The sequence below is a fragment of the Ciconia boyciana genome, chromosome 8 (genome assembly GCF_034638445.1).
Source record: "Ciconia boyciana chromosome 8, ASM3463844v1, whole genome shotgun sequence".
NCBI classification, from domain to species: Eukaryota; Metazoa; Chordata; class Aves; order Ciconiiformes; family Ciconiidae; genus Ciconia; species Ciconia boyciana.
The window spans coordinates 21,396,710-21,422,203 of NC_132941.1; the positions used below are offsets into that span (position 1 = coordinate 21,396,710).

Here is a 25,494-nt window from a genome sequence, read left to right on the forward strand (position 1 = left end):
CTGAGGCCTGGAAAACATGACTTGTGAGGAAATACTGGACAAGTTGAGTCTATTTAGCCAAAAGAGAAGACAAAAGGGGATGTGGTAGGAGTGTTCAAGCATGTAGAAGCATGATTGTGAAGAGAAAGGGAGTAATCCATTTCCCCCACTGTGACAGGAATGATGAGAAGTAAGAGGCCTAAATCATAACCAGGACAATTTAGGTTGCCATCTCTAAAATGTTAAAAATATTACAAGGATTGGAATAGATGGCTTGGCAGATTATATATGCTTCAGTTGAAGTCTCCAGGAACAGCAGCACAAACGTCTCTCAGAAATGACATGTAAACTCTGGTTTGGAGCAGAGAGCTGAGCCGGGTGGCTCCTGAAGGTCCCATCCAAATCACTTATACTGTCATTGTTCGATAACAAGCTTGTTGATTATTTATTAGCAGCTGTCTGAGTTTCCACAACTGCCTCGTTGGTCTGTGGCTTCACTGAGCACTGTGGTACTGGGCCTCGCATCAAATCCTGCTATCCTGGTTTGATGCCAAATCAGATACCACATCAGAAGAGTGTCATTTTATAACCTATTTCTTCAGATATTAATAACTGCACTAAATGCAAAGAAGTAGAAAAACAGGTCTGTAACGTCTGCAGACTCTAAAATACTTCAGGATACTCTGTGCAAGGTGTTATGAAACAATTAATTGGAACTCTCAGAAAGTTGTATTTGGGTACTACTAAAGCAAATGACTCCCATTTTGAAATCCAAACACAGGGTATTTGAACCTGATTATAAGTAAAGATAAGTTGCTCAGTTTTTTCCCTTACTTAAGTCCACAAGCCAAAATCCAACGACTTTTATAATGGAAGAAAGAAGGATAATCTTTGCATGCAGGTCTTAGATGCACTTAATTGTCTCGTATGCAGCTTAAAATGTTTACATGTGATGAAAACAAATTAGGAGAATATGTCAAAATGGAAGCCTATCTAAGTAAAACTACTGTAAATCCATTTATTCTGAAAGTGTATAAATGCCATCCATTAGAGTAAAGAAAATTAAGGCTTATTCAAGTTGGGCAGTGATTTATAAAATGTAGAAATGTTAAAAAGTTATAGTAAACACCAGATGGATAACTTCACTTGCTAGAAATAACTGTTAAGAAACTACTGTTTCTGTTGCTGCACAACTGCTCTCATTCTGACAGTTTAACAGGAACAGATTTACATTCACAGATCTCTTAGAGAAGAAGTCATGTGTTGAACGTGACCTTCTAACATTAATTCCTTTGTGACTGAAAGAACAGCTCCAAACAGATTTGTGAAAGACTGTGTGCAATTTGGTTTGAGGGAAGGGGGGATTTTTCAGAAAAGTCAGAAAGTTCACATGAAAAAATTTTTATATGGCATGACTTGTATTCTGATTTTAAAATAGCTTTGCTGATACTCTCTTTTTACATACAAGTTACAATAGTGATGCATTTGCTGTGTACTTGGTTAAATATATTGAGGGAACATGAGAGGCGCTGTCTTTTTTTTTTCCCCTGCATCCATACTAAAATGATCTTGAATTCTATTATATGACTGATTAACTGTGTGCTGGGAAGTGTCTGGATTGTGTTTTGACACAGGCTAACTACCAAGAGAAGAATATGATTTCCTATGCTTTCCCTCTTGCTGAGCTTCAGAATTTTTTCCTAATGTGTAGGATATAATGACTTTTTGGTATTGCTTGCTTTATTGTTCCAGTTATTTGTATTTCGTCCTCCTCCTGTCTTCAGTCATCTTGGCATATGAACATGTTGTTAATAAATTTGCTCTTCACACATCTACGTTGAATTGTTATTTGGAGGCTATTACAGTTGTTTAGGCACTGAAATGTATAATGTGATACAGTTGTCAACCCTTGAGATATGCACCAAAGAGGTTTTTTGGGGTGTTAGTAATGCATTAGACAAAGAAGACAAAGCATCTTCAGTACTATGTCAGAAACCAATCAAATCTTATTTCTGTTTTGATTGCTTATAGGATTTGCTTTGTCTACACATGCCACAAGTAGATGACTTAATTCACATTTTGTATATGTGATTTATATAAAAACTGATGGGAAATTTGACATTTAAACCAATAAAAGACTTAACTCTCTATTAGATTTTTTAATAGAAAGACATTTCTTATATGGGCAGGAAATTGCAATAACACATGTAGTGATTTATTGCAATATTTTACTCTCAAATCTTCAAAATGAACTGTCGTAGCTCTTCACAGTTAATAGAATTTGAGGTTAACTGGGGAGCAGTACATCGCTATCACCACGGAAGAGACCGGGCAGCGCAGCAGACAACCTCCATTAATTGAGGGCTCTGCTTAAACCTGGCAACACTTGCATTTCTGGAAATCCAGGTAGGTTAATCTCACTTCTTTCTGTCTAAAAGAGGAGTTCCAGAAATACACTGATATTGAAAGGAGAAATAACAAATCTAACGATAGCCTTATGTAAATCTCAATTAATCCAGTAAGAATGATTAATTTGACCTCAGTGGGTTTGGGATCAGAGCAATCCCAATTTCATGTGACAGCTTTTAGGAATGGTATTCCTGGGGAGGCCCCCTGCTCATTTACTCGATGTATTTTTAGTTTGTCTGAGTGGTAAATGAGGTTAAATTTATTTTACAGCTTTCTTTTCTATTATCTGTGTTGAACAGTTATGAAAATTTATATTGATCCCCCTTGTTAACTCATTTGTAAAGCATTGCTTCCCTTTGTGTTAGAAGTGTTATTTGCGAGTTGGGTCCTCAAGCAAGATAAACGTTGGTTCCTTTTTGATACACAACTTTCACACGGCTCGTTTCCTGATAATCTTCCCTCATGCCAGGGTTTGCTGATGGTCGTCTGAAGTTCTGGTAACAGTCACCTCAGTCTGCCCGGCCTCACTGATGCTTAAAAGTTGGGAAATTATCTCTGTATCTTGATAATATTTGGTACCTTCCACTGATACAGCGTAAAGGGAAGGACTGGGGAAGAGAGGAGGATAAACTTTCTTGTTCTTATCTAGCTGTACGTTCACGGTGTGTGTATTTCCCATAGGCGACACGCAGGGCTGCCTGCACCCGAGGGCCCCGGCGAGCGCCGCCGCGCCGCCTCCCGGGCCCGCCCGCCGCCTCCGAGGGGCGCGGGGCCGACCCTCCGCGCAGGCGGCGTCCCCGAGCCCCCCGCCGCCGCTCGGCCCGCCCTCCGGAGCCCCTTTCTCCGCCCCTCGCCGCCGGTCCCCTCCTCGGCCGGCGAGATGCGGCGGCGGCGGCCGCTGCTGCTGGCGCTGGGCCTGGCCCTGGCGGCGCTGGGCGCGGCGCACGGACAGCACCGCGCCGACTACGACCGGGAGGCGCTGCTCGGCGGCCAGGTGGGCGGTGGCGCCCCCCGGCCCGCCGTCGGACGTGGGGGCGGGCGGGAGCGGGCCGACCGCGCCGCTTGCCGCCGGCGAGGCCGCGGGGTGGGCGCTTTCCCCCGCGGTGGGCGCCGCCGCGCCGGGAAGGGTCCGAGGCGTCCGGGGGCGGCGGGTTGACGCGCGGTTCCCTCTGCCGCAGGAGGAGGCGGAGGAGTACGCGCGGCTGAGCCCGGAAGAGCAGCAGCGGCGGCTGAGGGCCATAGTGAAGAAGATCGACTCGGACGGGGACGGCCTCCTCACCAAGGGTAACGCGGGCGGCGCCCCGGCAGCGCGCTGGCCCGGGGACCGCGGGGGCTGCGTGCCCCGGCGCCGAGTTGGTAGCAAGCGTGGGGGTTTAAGCGGGCGGGGACTGGGCTTTGTCCGTGTCCTGGGCCTGGCCCAGTGCCCTCGGAGAAGGAAAAGATACGCTCTCCCCGTGACACAGCCGATGACTCTTAGGCTGTGGAGAATCTCCGTGAAAAACATAACGAGCCTCTTGCACAGTGAGTCAGAAGTACCAGCAGACTTTATATAGAGGGTATCTCAGTCCCTAAGATTTCTCTTTTACATGATGAAAGACGTGAGGGCCATCAAGAGCACGTAGGATTGAGTTAACAGGGGTAAGAGCAATACTCACTTGCAAATACCGGCTTTGAACTTGTACCTGCTCCTTGCATGTCTGAAGCCACTTTGAATCAAGTGGATTTCTGTGTTTGAAATCCTGTTTGTGCAACTCGGAGAGTAAGTTTAAAAGGCGAAGAAAGTACACTGCAGCCACAATACTACATATATGCGCTTCAATACCTGGTGACACTAAGTGACGCTGAGGGATCATATATTAATTTCATCACAATATAATATCAAATGTCTCTTCCCAGACAGGTTTTTATCAGTCAAACTTGGGAACTCCACAGTAAACTCAGGCCCTTCCTTTCTGTACATCATCATGACACTTTCTTAATTTAATTTTTAAACTCATTATGAAAATGTATTTTTGTTGTTTTGCTGTGATTTTGACAAAAAATCAAAAGTCTGTCACATGCACACACACAGAGCAAGTAGAATCCTCGTTCAAATGCTAGAACAGTGATATTTCATTAATGTGATATTAAACATGCAGGAAGCCTTCTAGGTGAGAGGACAAAATATGGTTTTAAAGACGAGATCAACTGTCTCCCTTCAATGTCTTTCACTTCATATGCTGAAACTAATCAACTGCACGCTTATTTCAGTGTTCCTGCATCTGACTGTGTAGAGGTGAGATAGTATATAACTTTGGCAGGATGGCCAATCCCTGTAACAAACAACAGGCAGTTCACAATGTGAAGGCTATAAGGGAAGAGGTCTATTTTAAAGTGTAGAAATTCCACTCGTACTCCATCCCCACAGTATGTATTGCATCTGGTTCTCAGTCTAATGGAAACTTGCCTTCCCCTCACTTCCCAAAGGAAAACTCACAGTGGAATGTGTTTTTACACTGAGAAACTTATGGTATCGAAGCTTTTTCAGCTCAGTTATTTCTCAGTGTATTGCAAAACACCTTGAGAACTTTTTCCTTATTGGTGGCGCCTCTGTTTGGAGCCTAACAGTGAGAGAAGATGTGATAATACCGCTTGTCTAATGTTGGAGCATTAAGTATTTCTGATGAATGGCACTGGACATTATGTGCTCAGATGCCTGTGTCTCATGCCTTAAATGCTGGGAAATAAACCATGCTATAAATTAAATGTTACCCATCTTTAAGAAATCATGTTGCAGTTTCTTGGAAGGCAGTGCTGGTTTTATGCACAATCCTTGGTGGTTACAAAATGTGGCATGCAGGCCTCTGCATGTTCAATCAATTCACAGAATCTGTTATAAAGTTGGTCCCTTTGGTAATACAAATTCAGTATTCAAAATATATTTTTAAAAATCTCTTGCTGCTTTTCAAATATATTTAAATAAACCTAGTAAAGTTGTATTGACAGTTCTGTCAAGAAGGATAGAATAAGATACTTCAGTATTTAAAAAATGCTATAAGATTTTTCTACACTGAAGTAGTGATTTCTGTAGGATTTTTTTATTAGTCATCATGACCCTTCAGAGCAGGATTTCAGTTGAGTTGATTTAGCTATATAATTTTGCAGTGCAGAGAAAGTTGTCTTCCCCTTCCGGGCACCTGAAAATAACTGGATGATACTGAGATAATATGTTCTCTTAGTCTTCTTTAAATGAAGTAACTTTAATGTATTTGCGTGAATTCATCTGTATGTTAAGCTTTATTTCTTTTAGCCACGCTTCTATAAAAACAAATAGCTTAAAAGCATTTCCACAATATGTAAGGCTTGATTTCAGCCCCAAGTAAAGGGAAAATATCTTAATATTTTGTTTTGGGTAATTAAGGCAATGGCAGTGAATTTAGTTTTATTTCAGTTTGTGGATTTTTCAAAAGAAACCCAAAACTGATGGGAACAGTGGTTTTTTGGGTACAAAGTTATGTTTAGAATTGTCTGTCTAAACCATATTCAGCATCATTTTCATAAAGCTCTGAAGAAAAAAAAAGGTGAAAGGATACTACCATGTTCGTTGGCTTCAGATTTGAAAAGGCATGGCCACATAATCATTTCAAGCTGACATAAATATGTCAGCAGGCACCAAAAGGGCTGCTGCTTCCATTGTTCAGGTCCCAGTGAGCTAAATAAGGGTATTTTCTCAGCTGAAAACTAAGAATCTTCCTTCTTACAGGCTAAGTTTTTAGTGATCCAGGTCTCTATGCAGCTGTATGAGCACTACCTGTAATCATTTTTTCCTACCACTTCCCATGCGTATCAGAGATGCATCACGCTTTTTCTGGCAGCACCAACATAAGCCAGATGAAAGTAACCATGTAACTCTAGCCTAAGGATATCAATGGGGAAATGGTACTACGAAAGAAACACTGAAGGCTGTAGCTGTGATCTATTCTCTCATTCAGTTAACTTGAAAAAAGCCATAGCATAGAGGAAACAGATTGTTTAGTTTTAACTAACCTCTTGCCTATATGCTTACATCTGAATTGCAGAGTATATTCCAGACTGAATAGACCTGTGGTATCTTTACAGTTTTTATAGTGCAGATGATTCTGATTTTTTAAAATTATTTTTGTAATGGTTTTCACAGATGAGCTGAGTTCCTGGATACAGCAGTCTTTTAAACATTATGTTACGCAAGAAGCTAAGCAACACTTCAATGACTATGACAAAGATGGTGATGGATTAGTGTCTTGGAAGGAGTATAATATGCAAATGTATGATCGTGTAATTGATTTTGATGAGAACACTGTCCTGGAGGATCAAGAAGAAGAATCATTTCGACAGGTAAAATGTTTCAGCTTCAGTTTCTGTAAGCTGTTGGCAAAAGGCAGCAATGTTTGTTTATTGTGATGGAACAAGATGGGTAGAGAAACGTAGCAGCTGGCACATGTTTTAACACTTTCATCTATCTGAGATAGGGGAGTAATTAAAGGAAAGTAATGGAGTATTAAAGCTGCTACCAACAAAACAAAGACAGAATGAAATCGTACCTCCTCAGTATATTTTGCTAGCTGAGTGTAGTATAAGTCTATTGACAGTACTATCACAGAGCACAGTCTCCAGCCAGCATTGTAAAACAAGATGGCAATTTATTAGATTAGCTGTGTAGCCTAACCAGTGTTCTGCCTTCAGTGGGGGCCAGGACCACTGGTGTTGGAGGTAAAGAAAACCCTTGTACTCTTTAACCCCCTTTCATTGCACTGTTCTAGCCACTTTTTCAGTTATTTCTCAAGTACCCAGTGTGGGATTGCCTGCTTTAACATTTTCTGTCCATTAGAGACCCACAGAGAAAGCAATAGCAATTCAGACATTTTTAGCAGTCAAAATGCAACTCTGATAGCTAAAACTGGATAGCTAAAACTGGATGTATAAACAACAGAAGTTATGGATTAATCTCATACATGAAAGCAAATACTTAAGAGTATCACCACGATACTTAAGAGAATCACCACGTGGCAAAACTTGTTTCCTTTCAAGTTACACATTTATAAGTACATGTAAATATTTCCCAGAAAGAGAATAAGTGAGTTTTTAGACTATTCTGGCCTGAAGTTTTTTTTTTTCTGTGAGGATTGCTTTGGCTGCTTTTAGTAAAGTAGTAGTAGATAATACAGGATGTTGGCAGAAGTGAAGCTAAATTAGACAATGGGCAGGGGATTTTCCACACTGAAGAAACAAACCGTAAAGCTTTGGAGGTCACTTAACTGAATAATTACATAGCTTTTAAATAAAACAAGACTTTAAATGGAACTACCAGTCAAAATATTGATCCCATGTTTGAGATATTGCCATCATAGATATATATGCTGAGCTAGAACTCCTACTGACTTATTTATGCTATACTTTGTTTGACTGCTTGCTAGGTTTTCCTGCTTTCTGACTTCTTCAACATATATTGTAAAGAGCAAAATTAGCAGCATTTGCAAGCATCGTATGTCAGCCATCTTCAGCATTTTCCTTACTTTTGGAAATTACTGATCCTGCTGTAATCAAAATGGAAGAGTTAGACTATGGTATTGATTTAGCATCGACATCAAGTAAACATATGAATTTACCAGAAGGTGGCAGCCTTGTTCATCAGTTGTCAAAAATACACTGAAAAATAGACTTTCCCTCAATAGTTCAAGTTGATGTTGCAGTCTACTACTTTCTATATAGTCAGTCCTTCTGAATTGCCTTCCTATTTAAACTCTCAGCTAAGGTCAGCTTTTCTTTAAGAGTACACTTAATTGTTTTGCAGAATGGTTAAGATCTTATAATTATACTTTATTTGTTACATATTAGGCTCTGCATTAATCAGGTTAGCCTGATTTTGAGAGACCTGTCAATAAATAGAATTTAAACTAAGAAGTACAATTTCAAATAGTTATTTTTAAAGTATTTGTGATCTCTGGTTTGCTGGTCACTCCCTTATCCAGGTCAGAGTCACACTGATGGCACAACACGCTTAATCACGGGATTACAACATTTTTATAGCTCACATCACATGCAGTTTGAGTAGAGATCAGTTATCAATGGCATGGGTCTTTATTCTGTCTAAAGAGACTCTACAAAATGAAACAAGAAAAAAATACCAAAATGTTTGCACATTTGGAATACGGAAACAGGAACTGCAAGACATTCAGAAATAAGAACTTACCTGCTTATTGTGGATATTATTTATTTTTAAAAGGCATGCTAATATTTATACTTAAACAGGTTAGAGAAGTGACTTTGCTTTAAAATATGTTCAGATGTAATGGACAACAGTCTTGTATTAAAGGAATCTGTCTAATCCTTCAGCATTTAAAATGGCTTCAGAAAAGACATTTTACATATATGATATTTCAAGACCTTCCTTGAACTACAAACAGCCCTTGATATAAATGAGAGATAGATCCAGAAGGTTAAATGTCCTTAAAATATAAATTCTGGAACTTGCAATGGCTAACATTAATTATAATCATTGTACTGCACTAGGTTAGTTTGGGAATTGGTGATTTTTAGAAGAGGAAACATGTACAAAGACAAGAATTCTTGGTCTTTTCATTATTTCCCTTTTGTGTTTTTGAAGCCTTGGCTAAGAGTGTGTTTTAAATGTTTCCTTAAATTGAAACAAAGGAATTTTTTGTGTGATTCTTAGAATAAAACTACCTCAATTAAAAGTGCTGTTCTTGTTGCTCTGGATGAGCTCTTTTTAGTGAAAATATAACATCAGTATAATATGAGTAGGTCATGTGAAACAATTAATATTCTAATGAGCTTACAGCCAGCTACTAAAATGTTGTTTTTCCTTTTCATTAAGTGCTCTAACTAAATCTATTTTCTAAGCTTCATTTAAAGGAGAAAAAGCGTTTTGAAAAAGCTAATAGAGATGATGTTCCTGATCTAAACGTGGATGAATTTGTTGCTTTTGAACATCCTGAAGAAGTGGAATACATGACGGTAAGATTTGGGAGGGTATCTTTATCAGCCTGTGTACATAGATGCAACATCTTTTTAATGCATGTGCTTAGCCCCAGTACTACGGGAAGTGTGCTTTTGAGCAGTTATGTGTATTGCTTTTACAGACCAAATTAAAAATCAGATAATGTGTTGTGGATCCAGTGCAGGAGTTTAGGAGCTGGAGCAGTAGTTCAGTGCTTTTCTTTGAAATCTGTTTCAAGAGCTATTATTGCACAGCTGTCCCAAACTTTTGGGATTGGACTGACATAGGTCACTCTAAACTCTGTTAGGCTGGAAATACACCAGTGAGATTTTAGCTTGAGGAAGTTTCATGCCTAGTTCAGAGTTCAGTTCTAGTTAGGGGGACTCACAGGAAAGATTTCTTTGCACAGGAAAAGGTCAAGTGCCAGTTACTCTCACTTTGCTTAAAGTGACACAATAGTCAATTTTCTGGCCAAAAAAAGAGCATTCAAGCCCGTCTGAAGCTTTAATATTGACTGTACTATGGTCAGAGTTTGGGGGATTATTATTTCAGCCAGGAGCACTTTGTCATTGCTCATCTGTTTCATCACTGCTGTGACTGTTGGTGTTACTGCACTAGTCTGCATAAAACAGAAAAGGAGATTTGAAATGAGTGAGTCTTTACTTTGAAGAATATGTTATTGCTCTAAAATGATTTATTGCTCTTTCTCTTGTTTACAAGACGCTAATTTTTTACAAATTGATATTTTCTTTTTTTATTATGCAAAAGGACTTTGTCATTCAGGAGGCTTTAGAAGAACATGATAAAGATGGTGATGGATTTGTTAGCCTGGAAGAATTCCTTGGTGACTACAGAAGAGACCCAAGTAAGGAAAAAGGGTGGGGGCATGAAAGAAGCAACGGAACAAAAGCTTTTGGAATTGGATGAGTTGTATGCACCTTTATTTTCAGCTTTTTACACCTCCACCTACAGGTTCTGAGTAACATTATCCTGTCTTTTAGAATCATTCAGTTTCCTGGTACTGGCCATAGTAGGTCATTATTTCAGTCTGCCCTGTATGTATTTGGCAGTAGTTTGCGTATAGCCCGTTCCACTGTTTCCTTGCAAGTTGCTGCTTGTTTTCGTAAAGACTGAAGCATATTCCTCATCACTAGGTATGCAGCTGAAATAAGATGCAGTTTTGCTAACTGAACACGTCTGCAAAACCAGCCAGCATCAATGTAAGGTTAAACTTTCCTGGTCTTTATCAGCTGAAGAAGGCAGCTGCCAGCCTTGCTTTAAAAGTATTGAAGCTGTGTGTGTTTTAAGAGAGGTGGAGGAGAAGTGTAAGGAGTCCCTTCACTGTACCAGATATCAGAAGCCTATCTGCTTTCACTTTTTGGTTTTTTCTTCCACTCTTGCCCTTCCTTAAACTTGCTCTATTCCTTCTTTAACAAGAAAAAGGACACTCACCTGGTGTTTATCAATACTTTTCTCTAGCTATGTTGCTAATAGATAAATATTTTATACACTGTATTTGATTTGCTACGAGGTAGGGCAAATAACTCCTCCAGTTCCAAAAAGACCAGTAGCTTGAGGCATGTGGAAAGTCTGCTTGGTCCTAAGGAGTGCTAATTCTTAAGTGTGGACTAGCATCCTAGCTGGGGAAGATGTTTAAGCCACGTGAGGATATGGAGAAATAGGGGAATAGTCAGTTTTTCTTCACTCCAATCAACCACCTGGAATTTCACCTTTTATTACCATCTTTGTTTGCCAGAGCCAGTAAAAACAATATATCTCTCATGCAGCTGCAGGGTTCTTTATCTTTTTCCTGCCCTGACTTGAAAAAAGCTTTTTCAAGCCAGTCTATCCAAAGTTGTTAGAAAGGAGTGAAATTGTTGCTAGGGCCCTTGCAGTAATAGAGAAGATAACAGCTTTGTCATTAAAACTTTTTAGCAAGAATTCAGAATCAGCTATAATTGTAGAAACTACTTCACCTTTTCTCCAAATGGACATCTCTTCTGCCGACAGTGTTCCTGCAGCACACTTTAAAATGACTAATAAACTACATGGTGGGTCTGGTTTCGTAATAGTCTTGTGGTTTTGGGCAACAGTGTATGTGACATTAAGGGATAATCTACTTGTAAACTAGATGTTAGAAAGGAAGGAGAGAGACTTCACTCTTTTTCTTCTTTTATAATAGAAGCCTAATTATTTTTAAACTGTTATTTATCTGCTTGTAATGTCAACTACTTTTGACCTCCATAAGGTTTAGGAAGTCTTAGTATCTGTTCATGCTTATCTGCAATGTTTATCAGTGGTGAAAGATCAGTTTGATGAATTGCTTCTAAATTTCTGGAAGAGTTAGAGACAAGTTTAAGATTGCTGGCTAGGTTGCAGGATACAATACCAGTGCATGGGGTAAGTATAAATCAAGTATAAAAATAAATAAATAAAAGCAGTAAATGTAATTGCTTTGGATGTATGCCAGGTATTTTAGAAAACAAAAGAAAATTAGACAGTAAACTAATTTGAAAGCCTGCAGTATTGGCCTGAGTCTATTGAGCCTGCACTAATCAAGAGCTTTGCCTTCTCTGTTATCTGTCACAGGTGGACCTCCCCTGATGTTAAAGCAGGGGAACAGATAGTAGAATGTTATTAAAAACTTCGTATGGCCTTACAGTGTCATGATTCCATATACTGTCTACCTACTTTTTGGGACACTTGTTGATTTAAAGCTTTTCCCTACTTTCCTCCATCCGTTAAGTGCGGAGATGACCAATGTCTGAGGCCTTTAATATTGCTCATATTGCTGCCATGTGATACTCTCAACGTGGTATCTGCAACACGATTGCTATACATTAATGGGAGAGAGTAATCTTAACTCAGTCAAGGTAAATACTGCAAATGTAAGATATGTCTGTCATCCACTTCAACTTTTTCCTACTGATAAGTCAGCTGTCCCAGTAAGTAGGAAACCATCTATTTGGCAGCACATTCAATACAAAGTATGCTTCCTCCACTATCAATTTGGGTAATTGTGGATATATGAAAATAAACAGTTCAGTTGATGGTAACCCTTCACTTTAATGTCCACTTAGTTCAACTGTAAATTTACAATCTTAATATTACCTTAGCTTTAAATTCTGTTTTAATCTATACAAGTAGTTTTTTCATATTATTTAATCTATTGGGACAGGTCTGTAAGGCTTGTCTTTGTTTAGTGAAATCACTTTTATGTTATGTTTTATGAGATTAAGTGAATTTGCTTAGAAGAAAAGGTGAAAACATCTGCTTTAAGGTAAAGAGTAGCTTTAAACTTGCCAAATGTGTCTTACTAGCTGCAAGGGAAGATCCAGAATGGATACTTGTTGAGAAGGATCGGTTTGTGAATGACTATGACAAGGATAATGATGGAAAACTCGACCCTCAAGAGCTGTTGTCTTGGATAGTACCTAACAATCAGGGTATTGCACAAGAGGAGGTATGTGTTTTGGCTGCTGTTTAGATTTTAATTAATGCAGTAGAATTCTGAAGGTATCACAACAAAATGATAGATGCATTCAGATTTACCATGTCTTAGTAGTTGAAAAAGAATACTTAGTAGATCTTTGCATATATTTTTAACCTTTTTTTCAGTTTGACAAAGAATGCAGGTCATTTAACTGCATTAGGCAAATCTGAAGTTCCTGTTACTTGTATGAATGTTTGTAAATTAACAAAGTGCTTTTCTACATGTTTAAATAGCTTATCTGGTTTGACTTAAGGGTACAGTATTTTAATCAGTTATTTTTTAGTTATTGTAGGGAAATCTAATGAGATATACTACTAAAAGAAGATGTTATATACTGACAGCATAATTTTGAAAACAAAAATTGATCGTGATTCTTCTAACTGGATAAATCACCATAATTTGTAGAACTAAAAACTTGTCTTTTCATATGTACAAGAAAATGGAAGTATTCTGTGATTCAAGATGCTGTAATGCAAACTTTGATGATGATAATTAAAATGGTTTAATCAGGAGTAGAACGCCATGATAGGTTTAAGTGGATTCTCATTTTAGCTGTCCTTATTTTTTTGTAGCAGGCAGTAGAAGCACTGAGTGTTCCAGAACAACCTATTTTAGTAAGCAGACTTCACAGTTGCTGACTGCAGTAGAGAGGATTTCTGCCCTTCTGCTAGTAACTTTTTAACTTAATTCATCCAAATCTCTTTCCTTTGCACTGGAGGATTTTGGTGTTCAGAATGGCAGGAACAACAGATCTTTCTGTGCCTCCATAATTCCTGGTAAAGACGGGAGACACTTTGTGTCAAACAGCATCTGCTCTGTTGGACCATCTCATTACTGAGGTCTCACCTCTTCCTTTTTCAGCTCTGTTGGTGACAGAAAAAGCAACATGGCTACCACGCAGCACTGGGTGCTCACATATCTAACCTTGTAGGAAGCTAAGCTGTTAAATTGCTCTAGTAGTATTTTTGTAGATGTGGATCTATAAGCCTTTGCACAGACCTTTTTTAACATATGACTCTTGAGGGTGGTTGGTTCTTACTTCACAGAAACAATACTGTTCTAATTTACATGAATTCTGTGTGGTGTTGAGTCTATTCATACCTGTGTTGGTTTGCTCGGTTGGGGTTTTTTTTAGCAGTTCTTCGCTCTTAATTCAAATTTTAGCTTACAGCAAGGCCATGCTGTGTAGTAGCTCAGTTCTGCAAGAAATCAGGTTTTTTATTTGTTTCTCTAATGTGCTGGGGTTTTAATTCAGTTAATATAAGGGCTTAGCAAAGTCATCAATCCTAAAGAGATTGACTTAAGTCATAAACTGCTGTTTGAACGCTGAACATTGCAGTTTCACTTTGGCATTGCAAAATGACTTGAGAAACCTGGTAGCTAAACAACATAAAAATAGAAAAATTACTATACATTCAATTTCCAGGAATTGCTATGTGTTTACCAAGATTTTTATCTTAATAATCTTTTAGCTTTTGCCATGCAGAGTGCTTTTAAAATCTGCTTGGCTGACGTTAGTCCTTGTTATTTTCTTCAGTCCTTTTTGGTGATGTAGTCAGCTTAAACATAAGTAATATTTAATTTTTTAAAAAAGTCACTAAGCAGTTATATTGAGCCAAAACAATCAGAAAAAGTAGGAACAGAAGGATTCTCTAAATCACAGTATTTGTAGATGTTTAGCAAATAAAAACAAAAACCATGTAATACTAGGACTCCTCTATGTCTCAGAAATAATAGGTGCAAGAGAGCTGCTGTACTAGCTTGTTATCTTGAGTTATGTAATACTTGTGAATAAGCTACAACTAAAATATGCTGCAATTGTTTTTTTGTTTTACTGCTGAACTTCCCTGCTTTTATAATATATAAATAAGCAAAAATCTGAGAATTGTTTTAACTTGCAGTTTCATTTGGCATTGTCATGATTTAGTATTTAAAAGTTTTTTTCAGAAAAGCAAGCTTTTGTTTTCAGGAAATGAAGGAAAACATGAATTGCTACCCAAAGTTGAAGTTCCTATGTATAGATGGCTTATCTTGTCCACTGCTGGAGGTAGAAAACCCTTTTTCATGGTGGACATCAAATACTTTCCAGTTACATTTTAATCATGAATTATAGCCATGGAGCATTTTTTGCAAATCATAAATAGATACAGAATATCCAGCTGCAAATCTCTATCCCTCCTTTCTTCTTTTTTTTTTAATATGCATGTATGATGGAAAAGCAAGTCTCCACAGGTAAAGGAAACAAAAAATGGCTTAGCACAGTAGACACCTCCAGAATTGAAAGCAAGAGTGCCTACAGCTTAACCTGAGAGCTGTAAAAGATGCTTCTCTTGTCAGACACAGGGTAAATATGTGACTGAGAGTTAATGGGCGCACACTTCTGACACAGAATGCTCAACTTGAAGACTGTATTGGCTCAAATCCTAGTTGAGGTCCCACACATCAAGGACTTGCCATTGTAGCTGTCATTCAGTGGCTGAATGTCCAGAGGGGCCCTCTGAAAACACAGGGTCTCTATCTGACATGCTAAGCTTGCATTTCCTGCAGGTCATACACTGAAGACGTGTACTGCACTCACCCGTGGATTTCAAGGACTGTGAGTGCTTCCAGGAATATGATTAATCTTTGCTGGTGTAATACTGTCTTCCACCCTCAAAGTAAAGCTATGGGTTTGACATTGATTTGTTGCTTTAGAATTGATAGTGAGGGTAGAGATTTGATATTATGATTTTGCCACCAAATAAAAGAGGCAAAGGGAAACAAACCAAGGAAAGAAAGGCTCTGTTCTGAATGTAAAATCTTGTCTAGCTTGTTACAAATAATCATGTTGTAGCAGGACTTTGACAAAGCCATTGCAAAAGCATTATTTATAAATGCTCATATCTATTAACTGTGCACATGGTGTTCCATTTATTTAAAAGGCTCTTCACCTTATTGAAGAAATGGATTTGAATGATGATAAAAAGCTTTCTGAAGCAGAAATTCTTAAGAACCAGGATTTGTTTCTTAACAGTGAAGCAACGGATTATGGTAGGCAGCTCCATGATGAACGTTTCTACCATGAAGAACTTTAGATTATTTATTTTGTAATCTGTTTTTCTTCCCTTGCTTTGATTTGGAGCTTTTGTTAAAAGCGCCCATCAGCTGTGTTGCAAGTTTTATGCTGTAATTACAGTACACTAATGTTTGTGTAAATAATTTGCATTCAAAATTTAATTGCTCTCCTGCAGACTTCCTTGGGCCTCTTCTAGCTTTCAAAATTAATCTTAAATATTTACTTCAAAAATTATATAGCATTGGGAAATAAATTACTTCAGGGGTAGTACTGTATTGTGAAGAGTTGTTCTACTGTACTTGAAGAAAATGGAGAATCTAAATGATTCTGAAAGAATGCAAAACATAGTATCTGAGAGACTACTATTTTTTCTGATCAGTTTAATTAGGGTGGGGAGTGGGGAAGATGGAGGGATGTTTAGAGTCAGTATTAACTGTGTTTTATTTAATATGTTTGGAGAAACGCTTAGATTAATGCCTCAATTGTTTAAGAGGTTTCTACTTAATTTTAAAGTTTCTAGACTGTGTTTTATTGTATCATAAAACTTGCTATTTTTACATCTCTAGACTAATTGTTTTTAATGTCCAATTCTACAGCATTAGCAATACAATGGTATCTTACAGTGTTAAGACCGCCTTTATTTGTTGGATTAAAACTTAAAATATTCTGTCTTTCTGTGTTTTGTCCATCTATTACTTACTGTGGGTCACACATAGCAAATCCTTGAAATGTGGACAACATACGCAATGATGTACAATGGCAACATTCTTAGCTTTTACAAACCAAAGACACATCATCTCATCTAGATACTAAAGAAGATTAAAAAAAAGCAAAGTGTGCATTTAGAATTTTCTGGACAAGTTTGCAAAAGCAATTGTGTTTGGGTTTGTTTTTTGTTTTGGATATATGGAACTCTAAACCATAAAGGCATTACATAATATTTGTAGTAGTAACCTCTAAAAGTTAACTTTGGTTGAAAGCTCCACAATTACCGTTCATAAAAGTGAGTAGTGTCCCATTATGTGATTATTTGAAATAGTCTGAAAGGTTAATGGCACGACAGATTCAATTTAGGAAAGTGCATATATTTGCTTTTTATCTCCTAGAAAGTCACAGAAATTAGCTGAGTATTCTAAACAAAGACAAAGCCTCGCAGAATAGATTATGTAGAGTGTATTAGGGTTTTTTTTAATTCCTAGATAGCTAACTCCTGCAGTGTTCTTGCAATGTTCTTCTTGACTAAAATTTTCCTTCCTCCCAACTCTCTTTTTATTGAGTAAAAGCAAGTAGTTCTGCCTTGTTTTTTTCCCAATATACCATTTCTTAATTATTCTCAGAACAAACACGAAATGCCTTTCAACATAAGTGTTGAAGTATCACCAGTAGAAGGCTAGCAATTTTGATTCAGAACAAAACTACATACACTTTTACTGTCTTTTTTTAGATACCATAGTGATAGAAATTCAAAATGCTTTTTTACTTTTAGTGGTTGGATTTTTTCCAACCCATATTTGTTTATTTCAGTTCCTGGGAATGTGAGTGCAACTATTGCCATGTTGGCGGTGGGATCTGATTTAAAAAAAAAAAAAAAAAGTCTAATTAAATCCAGTGTGTCCAGGAATATTAAAACAGTTGTCATCTTTGTTGGTTTGAGATATACCCAAAGTTGCCCATTTTTTATTATTCTTTATGGCATTTTTAAACCAAGTCTTAATGACAGATTCAACTGCATACTCAGTATTAAAAATGTTGTCATCAACTTGGAAATTCAACTTGCAAAACATGGAGAAAAAAAGTATGCCTTTGGAAGGATGCCACTGTCCTTTGCCCTTTGACTCAGCTCAAAGTAATTTGCTGGACTGCAATAATTTGCATAAACCAAGAATAAGAAGAGAGATAGCAAGACTAGTAAAATACCGAACAGCATAGAATTTATACAGCCGACATACAGTTGGTGCCAAACGTCCAATTTATTGCTTATTTTAATATTTCTGTAAGCAAATCATGTTAGGTATTATTAGAGCTTAGCTCACCGTAAGATAGAAATAGAACTACAGCTTTCGTCACTTTGCAGCTCTTAATGTAATTTTACGGGCACAGAAAACTAGTATTTCAAAAGGAAACAATATAATTGTTAATGTAACTGAAATGTGGGTTTGGAGAAGTGCTAAGCTCAATCTTTTAATAATGTTGTATTCTATTGAACGTCTCTAACTCCTAGAGTAAATTAGTGTAGACTTCTTTTGATTTCTGATAATGTTTTTAAAATTGGGCTTTTTTCACTTTAGGATTAGAAGCCTAAGAGTGCTTTCACAATCTTAGAAAGATTTGTGGCTTTTGATAGTTTCATCTACTGTTTAGGCTGCCCAAAGTGGCAATCCACCACTTAACATTCAGTGATGTCTATCCAAATATTCTACACAAGAGTAGCTCCAGTATTTTCGGGGTTATGCATCTACAGAGTCCCTCACCTAGCATTTTTTAACTATACTGAGAAAAAGTGGAATGAAGCAAAGTATCTCTTAGAACTTATACCTATTTCACTGTAGATAGAAATTAAATAGAAACTTCAGTTTTAATGAGTCAGAGCAGAGATTTTCAGCACTCCTGTGTGGCATAATTTATTCTGTATTTATTTATAGAAGGAACGACTGGTACTGAATCTGGCATTACCAGAGCCTGTGAAAGTCACACACAATGTAACCCAGGTTAGCCTCATCTATGTTTCCTGTTGGCCCTATTCTTTGCAGAAAATTTGGAGTTTCTCTGGTGAAGGCTGAGAGCAGTGTCTAGTAGCTCCCTCAGCCAGGTTTTACAGGTGGTTTTCCACTAGATCCAAACTTTAGCTATAACCACGTGTGCTCAAACATGAAGACATTTTGAAACGAAGGATTGTGTCTGGTGCTGTTGTTCTGTCATGTAAAACTGATGTTTTGTTTTGAAAAAGCTTCCAACCACTGTATCCTACAGATCAAATAGACCTCTTGGAGGCATACTAAAGGGTCTTACTCTTCCTTAAACATCTCTATGTCTAATCCAGCAACACACAGAGCAGGGACTACTGCAGTAGCCAAGACAACAGTGAAAAACCAGGGGACTGTTTGTGCCTGGTTTCATGGGGACACAATACTTGGCAGTCTCTGTGTTCCTCCCTGTCCCACCGCTATTGGAACTTTGATTCTTTTCTCATTTTCTCACCAACCACAAACCTCACCAAACAAATAAAAATAGGTTGTAGGGATATTTTAGAAAGCAAGAGCAGATTCAGCTAATGCTACATTTCATCCTGGTATCCCCTTCTGAAGTATCAGACTTTATTCTATCAAAGAGCACAACTCCTACCTGCAGAAGTTTTATGAGCACAGTTCAGGTTATGGTCAGCTGGAACAGCTCCAAACAGCCAGGCTGAAAAAACCAAAAATTTCTAACTTAAAATTGAAACCTTAGCTTTGACTTACAGGAACAATAAAAAGAGAGATGGTGAAGGTTAAGTGTCACATTATCTTTGTCAATACACTGTGGTTTGAGGTGAAGAGGCATCCTACTTCATCAGGTTGTACTGAAGGTCTCTGGCCTGTTACATCTGACCTCACTTTGTAAGCAGCACATGCAGAATACTCCCAATTCTAATATTAAAGCTGGTAAAACCACTTTGTCTCCATGTAATAACCACTCAGGCTTCTTAGAGAGAGACTGAGCATTCTTGTTGGCAACGTAACCTCATCCTCATCCTCAAAATTAGTTATCCCTAATTCAGGGGCAGTCCCCAGCTCTGTAGGAATATGCATTGGGATGATTCTTTGGATGATGTCTAAGTGAGAGAGACTTTCAGAGGAACAAATACTAGCTAAACTCAATGAAGAGAACAAAATTTCTCTGCTTGTTCCAAAATCCTTCCATTTATAAAATCAAGGATCTAGCAAAATTTGATTTCTAAACAAACATTGCATATAAAAATGCCAGGTGAACAGGGGAAAGGGAGAATAATATGACAGCAAGTAGGTGAAGTATCAATATTACGGAGCTTAGAATTGCAAAGTTTTCCAGAACACGAAGCAGCTCATACATTTAGTATCTACAAAAACACACTCTACCAAAAGCACAGCTCATCTTAAGGAAAGTGGATGGGTGACAGAACAAGCAAAATTACATTGCTGGTACAAACAAGCCAGACTTCTCAGAGGTGCACAACAAAGCAACAAGAGGCAACAGTCACAAGTTCCAGCAAGGGAAATTCTGACTAGATGAAAATTTCACAGTAGAGGTGGGTAAGCAGTGAAACGGGCCCAGAGAGGCGGTGGAAGAATTTCCACTCTGGAGATAGTCAGAGCTTGAAAAGGTCCTGGGCAACACGATCCATCTTTGAAGGTAGCCCCACTTGGAGTAGGAGATTGAAGCGGAGGCCTGCCTTGCACAGAGCAGGAGGCACAAATAACCCTGTTTAAAGTGATCCTATCTAAACCATTTGGCAACGTGTTTATTTTTCTATATATTTTAAGTTACTTTGAGTATGCAGCATTTCCAACTACAAGCTATCCTTTCCTCCTGTCTTAAAAAAACCCCAGCTTGCTAGAAGTAACAAGAAAAACCCCTCAGAAGGTGAACAGTGATCTCAATGTTGGTTTTAAGGTGGAAGTTATTCTTGTTATAACACATATATTATATGTATATATAAATATACCTTCTCTATACAGAGGGTAGTGCCCCATGTGAAGTGCTTTGTGCCCTTCTCACAAGAAAAAAAGTCACATTAAAGGGTAATTCCACAAGAATTTGGTCCTTAAAGCAGAATCCTTTGTGCTGCATAAATGCTGCTCACGCGGATGTGTACCAGCATCTCTGAATGAAGGCATAAGGAAATACTTGTTCATGAAGAACGTTATTTTACCAGCCACAGTGATCTACCAAAGCAAAAACGAAGAAGTTGAAAAAACAATCCACAAGGAATTCACTATAAATAAAGAAAAAGTTAAATTGTTTTGAGAAAACCAGTAATAAACCTTTCTTTCTATAGTAACAACAGTACAAAAACAAGACTGAGCAATGTTAAACATCAGGCATAATCACTTACCTAGCTGAAGTGTGCTTCAGTTGATCAGTATTTCTGGCATTTCAGGTTTGCAAAAAGCACAAATGCTTTTACCAGTTCCCTGTTCCTCTTTCTAGCTATCATGGTAGGAGTATGTGGCAAATACCTGAGTACGTGTTTTCTCAAACAGGTGGAGGATTACAGTGCTAATTGAGACTAAAAAACTCATTTGTCTGAACTGTGTAAGTTCTGTTTTATCTGGAAATTAAAACAACTAAACTTTAATATTTCAGACTCTTTACAATAATAAACATGCAAATAATTTATCTAGAAAAGTTTAAAGATTTTTGAAAAGATCTTGCAGATGTTCACTGTTGACTTGCTACAGTTTTGCATTTCTACTCAGAAAAAAAATTATATAACAATTGGTGATGTCTCTAAATGAGCAAATGTGCAGAATATTTGCTAAAATATGCCAAAGGAATCTAAAGTGTTGCATCCCATGATGCTAAACGATCCACTGTATTACTAAAGAAGGGACATTTTGTACAGAGACAGACCTGCTGGAGATGGTATATTTTGGATAAAGGTCCAATGGTTTGAGATCAACTAAAAATGCCATGATTTTTCACAAAACATAGCAGCGTCTTTGCAAATGTCAGTCTGAACAGCTGTTGCCTGTGTGCAATCAGGTAAGATTGGTTTTTTGCAAAGCATATCCTAAACTTCTGTCTAATGTTTCTGTGAACTTGAAGCCTGCTTTCTTTCCAGAATTGCAGTATTCAGAGAGTCCTTTACGAGAAGTGGAAACCTCTTCAGCACTGCAAGCATCGCCTACTTGGCTAATGAATATGCAATACTTGCAAATGAATAGTGATTTCCTTTGAATTAATGACATGGAGAAAGCAAGTGTGTTGGTAAAACATACAAAAGATGTCAGAGAAATAAAAAGTATCTTTCTGCAGGTACCTGAAGTTATGACAAGAAGAGGAAATAGAAACCCAAATCCTTTAATTTTCTCTTTCACAAAGTGCTTATACTTCTCTCCAAAGAACTACCAGATACTGTTCATGTTAATCAAGCCTCCTGTGACATTGCACTTTCCCACAGTTTCTCTTCTCCTTTTTTGGTCTTTGAAACACTTTCAGGGGTAAGGATGGTAGCTAACCATGTTTAAACACGTACCAAGCGCAAAAACACCCCACATTTCTGTGATACGAACAATAATTTTAGGATATATAGAGTATAATGATGTTAATTCTAGAGGAAATCCATTCATGTTCTTCATAATTATGGCGAAGACTATGATTATCTTTCTCTTGGGTAAAACATCAGGGACTGGGTCCACTTTTCAGTTAAGGCCTCTATTGGAAACCACTATGAAATGCTAGATACTGGTTAAGAATGTAGTCTATGCAATTTATGTTAGTTGTCAATTTTACTGAAGCGAAATGCCAGCAGGACTGTCTTGCACTGTGAAACAGTGCTTTTGGAAGGATGTTCAAATAGTTCCTTCTAAAAGAAGCAAAGGGAATGTGTTTCAGAGCCAAAGAGAGCTGATGTCGTAGGGTCTGGAGCATATTGAATCAGCTTTCAGCCAGCAGCCATAGATGGGTTCAGAGGAGTTGTAACAAATCAAGCCGAATGTTCGGAGGCTGCCGTTTCTGTTTCCATGGGAACAGAGATTGGCTCCTCACGGAAGGCAAGGTGATTTAAAAATTTTTAAATTGGCACGATTGTGGGTAATCTGAAAGCCCCTAACATTTCTCGCATTGAAATTTGGATAGCCATTTGTATGCAAATAGAAATGGTAGGTGCAGCTAACCAGCTAAAACGCTTGCATATTTTAGCCGTGGTTTTCCTCTGGAAGTGGTTTCATTGCTGTTGGTGTCTCTAGGCTTTAGGACTCAGTAAGACACCAGAGGCTGGACTGTTTTAATTTTGAACATGACTGTATTGCAGCAATCGTCATGAAGCCATATCTCTTAGATGTAACTGTTATAGAGGCTTTGAAGGACTGTAGAAGTGCCTTCTATTCTCCATTTTCATTTCACAAACAATGATTGCAATGGACCACAATATACCTGAGGAGTTTTGAAAAATACAACCAGCTTAATACCTGAATTTTCCGAGTATTCAGCATTTCTTCATATACTGCATTAACACTTTTCATATAATCCCTCATCCTATTTCTATGTAGACTAATAGGTTTACTGTCTACCTCATCAGACTACCCAAAATCAGAAACATTAACTGTGAAGAATGTCTTCCTTGAAGCCCTGGATGAGCGCAACCCTGTTTGTAGACGCTGTTTTCATATTTTAACTACTGTCAGGTCCAAACCTGCCACCCAAATCCCTAATAAAAAGCTTTGCTCAAAGCAGTATATAGCTATAAAAACAAAATGAAACTTCCATTCTGATGCATGTCAAAATTTGAGGGTTTTTAATATGAACTTTTTTTTTTTAAATCAGACTTTTCATCACTTTCCACAACAGAACAGATTCAAACGGTACATTCTGCTGCCAAACAATTTAATTACTGGAAAAAAACCCCCTATACTCTGGCCTGGAGACTGATTCTTGGCCTTATCAAACAGAAAACCTGATTTTTAACCTTTCAGAGCAGTGGTGGGAAGGGTGCTGCAGTGGCTGTTGGGGAAGCATTCCACTTAAGCCCAGCTCATTGCCACCCTAGTCCCACTCACTACAATGACAACAGTCTAAACCCCTTGCCCACTGAAAATGCTTCTGTTTGGCACAAATGTAGCTATACAACTACTTTGTAGGGGAAAATTTCATGAAGTTCAAGGTGGTTTCAGTAGATGGCATTATAGTAGTTAGTAGCATAGCAAGGTTCATTGATTTTGCTCCCCTTCCCTCAGCCCCACAGAGCTCCCTCCTGGGCTCAGGCTTCGTACAACTCAGGCCACTCACATAAAAATATTAACCCAATCGTGAGATACGACATTTAAGAACTGGACACCGTGTTGTCTTGTTCCTATTTAGAGGATGGTTTTAGGGAGATTTCTTCTCCAAGTGCAGCATTCATCATGAGAGTTTTACAAAAGACTTGCAAGACTTTCCCAATGCATTTGGTTGGGAAAGAGACAAAGATGAGTTTCTGGAGCGGTCAGGAGGCTGGTGTGTCTTTTAAGTGAGACAGCTATTGGGAGCTCCTATTTCTGGGTACTATTTCAAGCTCTGCTAAATGATACAAGCTTACAAGTAATTGCATCCTACAAACCAGCAGTTGTAGTAGACCAGCTCAGTATAAATTTAGTAGAAGCCCACTGCGTGGTATTTAGGTATTCTTTAGTGTTTTGGCTTATGGGAGAAAAGGAAAATAATCCTATACCAGTTTTCTTGAACCCATTCACGGCCAGTGCAGCAGGGAGGTACACCCAAGGCTCTGCAGGCAGCTATTTACCAGCTGAGAGGTGTGCTTTTATACCTTGGCCAAGCAGAGGTGGTGCTGCTGCACGCAGAGGAAATCAGCAGTGTGGGGTTATGGATTCTGTGCCCGATGCTGACATGGCTGGCTGACAATGCGTTACTCACACCTCAGCAGCTGCGAAGCACGACCACCTGGAGAAGACTTCCTTGTCAGCATCCCACTAACCCCATCCCAGGCCTTCACCTCTAGCACTGATGTATTTGCCAGGACTGTTTGCTATAGGTTTCAGTTTCTTCAGCTGCAGAATTGAGATAATTTTCTCCCTCTTCCAGAGCCCTGCAAAGCCTGACTACCCCTGCAAGGCACAGCATCCTCTGGACATAATCCAGCAACACTGGGACGCGTGAGCTGTGACGGTTCCAAATCAAGTGTCTGCCCAACAGCTCTGCTTCATTAGAGCCAGGGGCTATGACTCATACCAGCTAATTTCCAACAGCTCATCAAAATACTCAACCTAGGAACATGGTTGGTCTAGGCTCTTCTGCAGCCAACAGTAAGAGATAAACCCATCCACAGTGCAAGGCTAACTGCCTGTGCTTATGGTATATAGAGAGGCATCCCTGGCTGCTCCTAAGGGAGGTGACTATGCTACACAAGTACTGTTGGGTGCGAAAGATGCAGGCACAGAGCTCAGTGTGAGATTCAACCAAATAATTGGCTTTTGGGTTGGAGGCCAAACTGAAAATAATGCGACAGTAGCATATCATTTTGGAGGCCCAAAATGCACTCAATGCATTTTTATGAATCCCAACAGCAGCAAAGCTATCCGTTTCAAAACAAAGCTGTAATTTGGAAATAGTAAGAGGAAACATTTAGTTTTAGAAAGACTGAGGTAAAACATTCTTAAAAAGACTCTTTTTCTTTGCTTACAGAACAAGTGTTATGACTAGTGCCCATGCCCTCAAAATACATTTTTTCAGGGAATTTTCCCTTCTGGAATAAAGCTTCACTCATTCCTCCTCAGCACTCTCTGCAAGTGAATCCTCACATTTCTCCTTCTCCCCCTCTCACACGATGATGCTTTTTTCCTGCTGCTCATGACAATCAAAGCAGTTCACATCTCTGGCCCTGCAAACTCTCTCTTTTGCCCTCCTTTG

The 25,494-nt window shown here is 38.6% G+C and overlaps 1 protein-coding gene across 2 annotated transcripts; it reads left to right on the plus strand.

Annotated features, from left to right (window-relative positions):
• Positions 1 to 3,114: 3,114 nt before the first annotated feature.
• RCN2 (reticulocalbin 2) lies at positions 3,115 to 16,583 on the plus strand. Of its 2 annotated transcripts, none has more exons than XM_072870707.1 (7): positions 3,115 to 3,382; positions 3,567 to 3,672; positions 6,545 to 6,741; positions 9,268 to 9,381; positions 10,133 to 10,229; positions 12,685 to 12,827; positions 15,779 to 16,583. In XM_072870707.1, exons 1-7 carry the CDS (start codon positions 3,269 to 3,271, stop codon positions 15,929 to 15,931), a joined length of 924 nt encoding a protein of 307 aa, XP_072726808.1. In that variant the 5' UTR covers positions 3,115 to 3,268; the 3' UTR covers positions 15,932 to 16,583. The 2 variants fall into 2 exon arrangements, with proteins under 2 accessions (XP_072726808.1, XP_072726809.1); XM_072870708.1 differs by having other exon boundaries at positions 3,116 to 3,382; positions 9,280 to 9,381.
• The last annotated feature ends 8,911 nt before the right edge of the window (positions 16,584 to 25,494 follow it).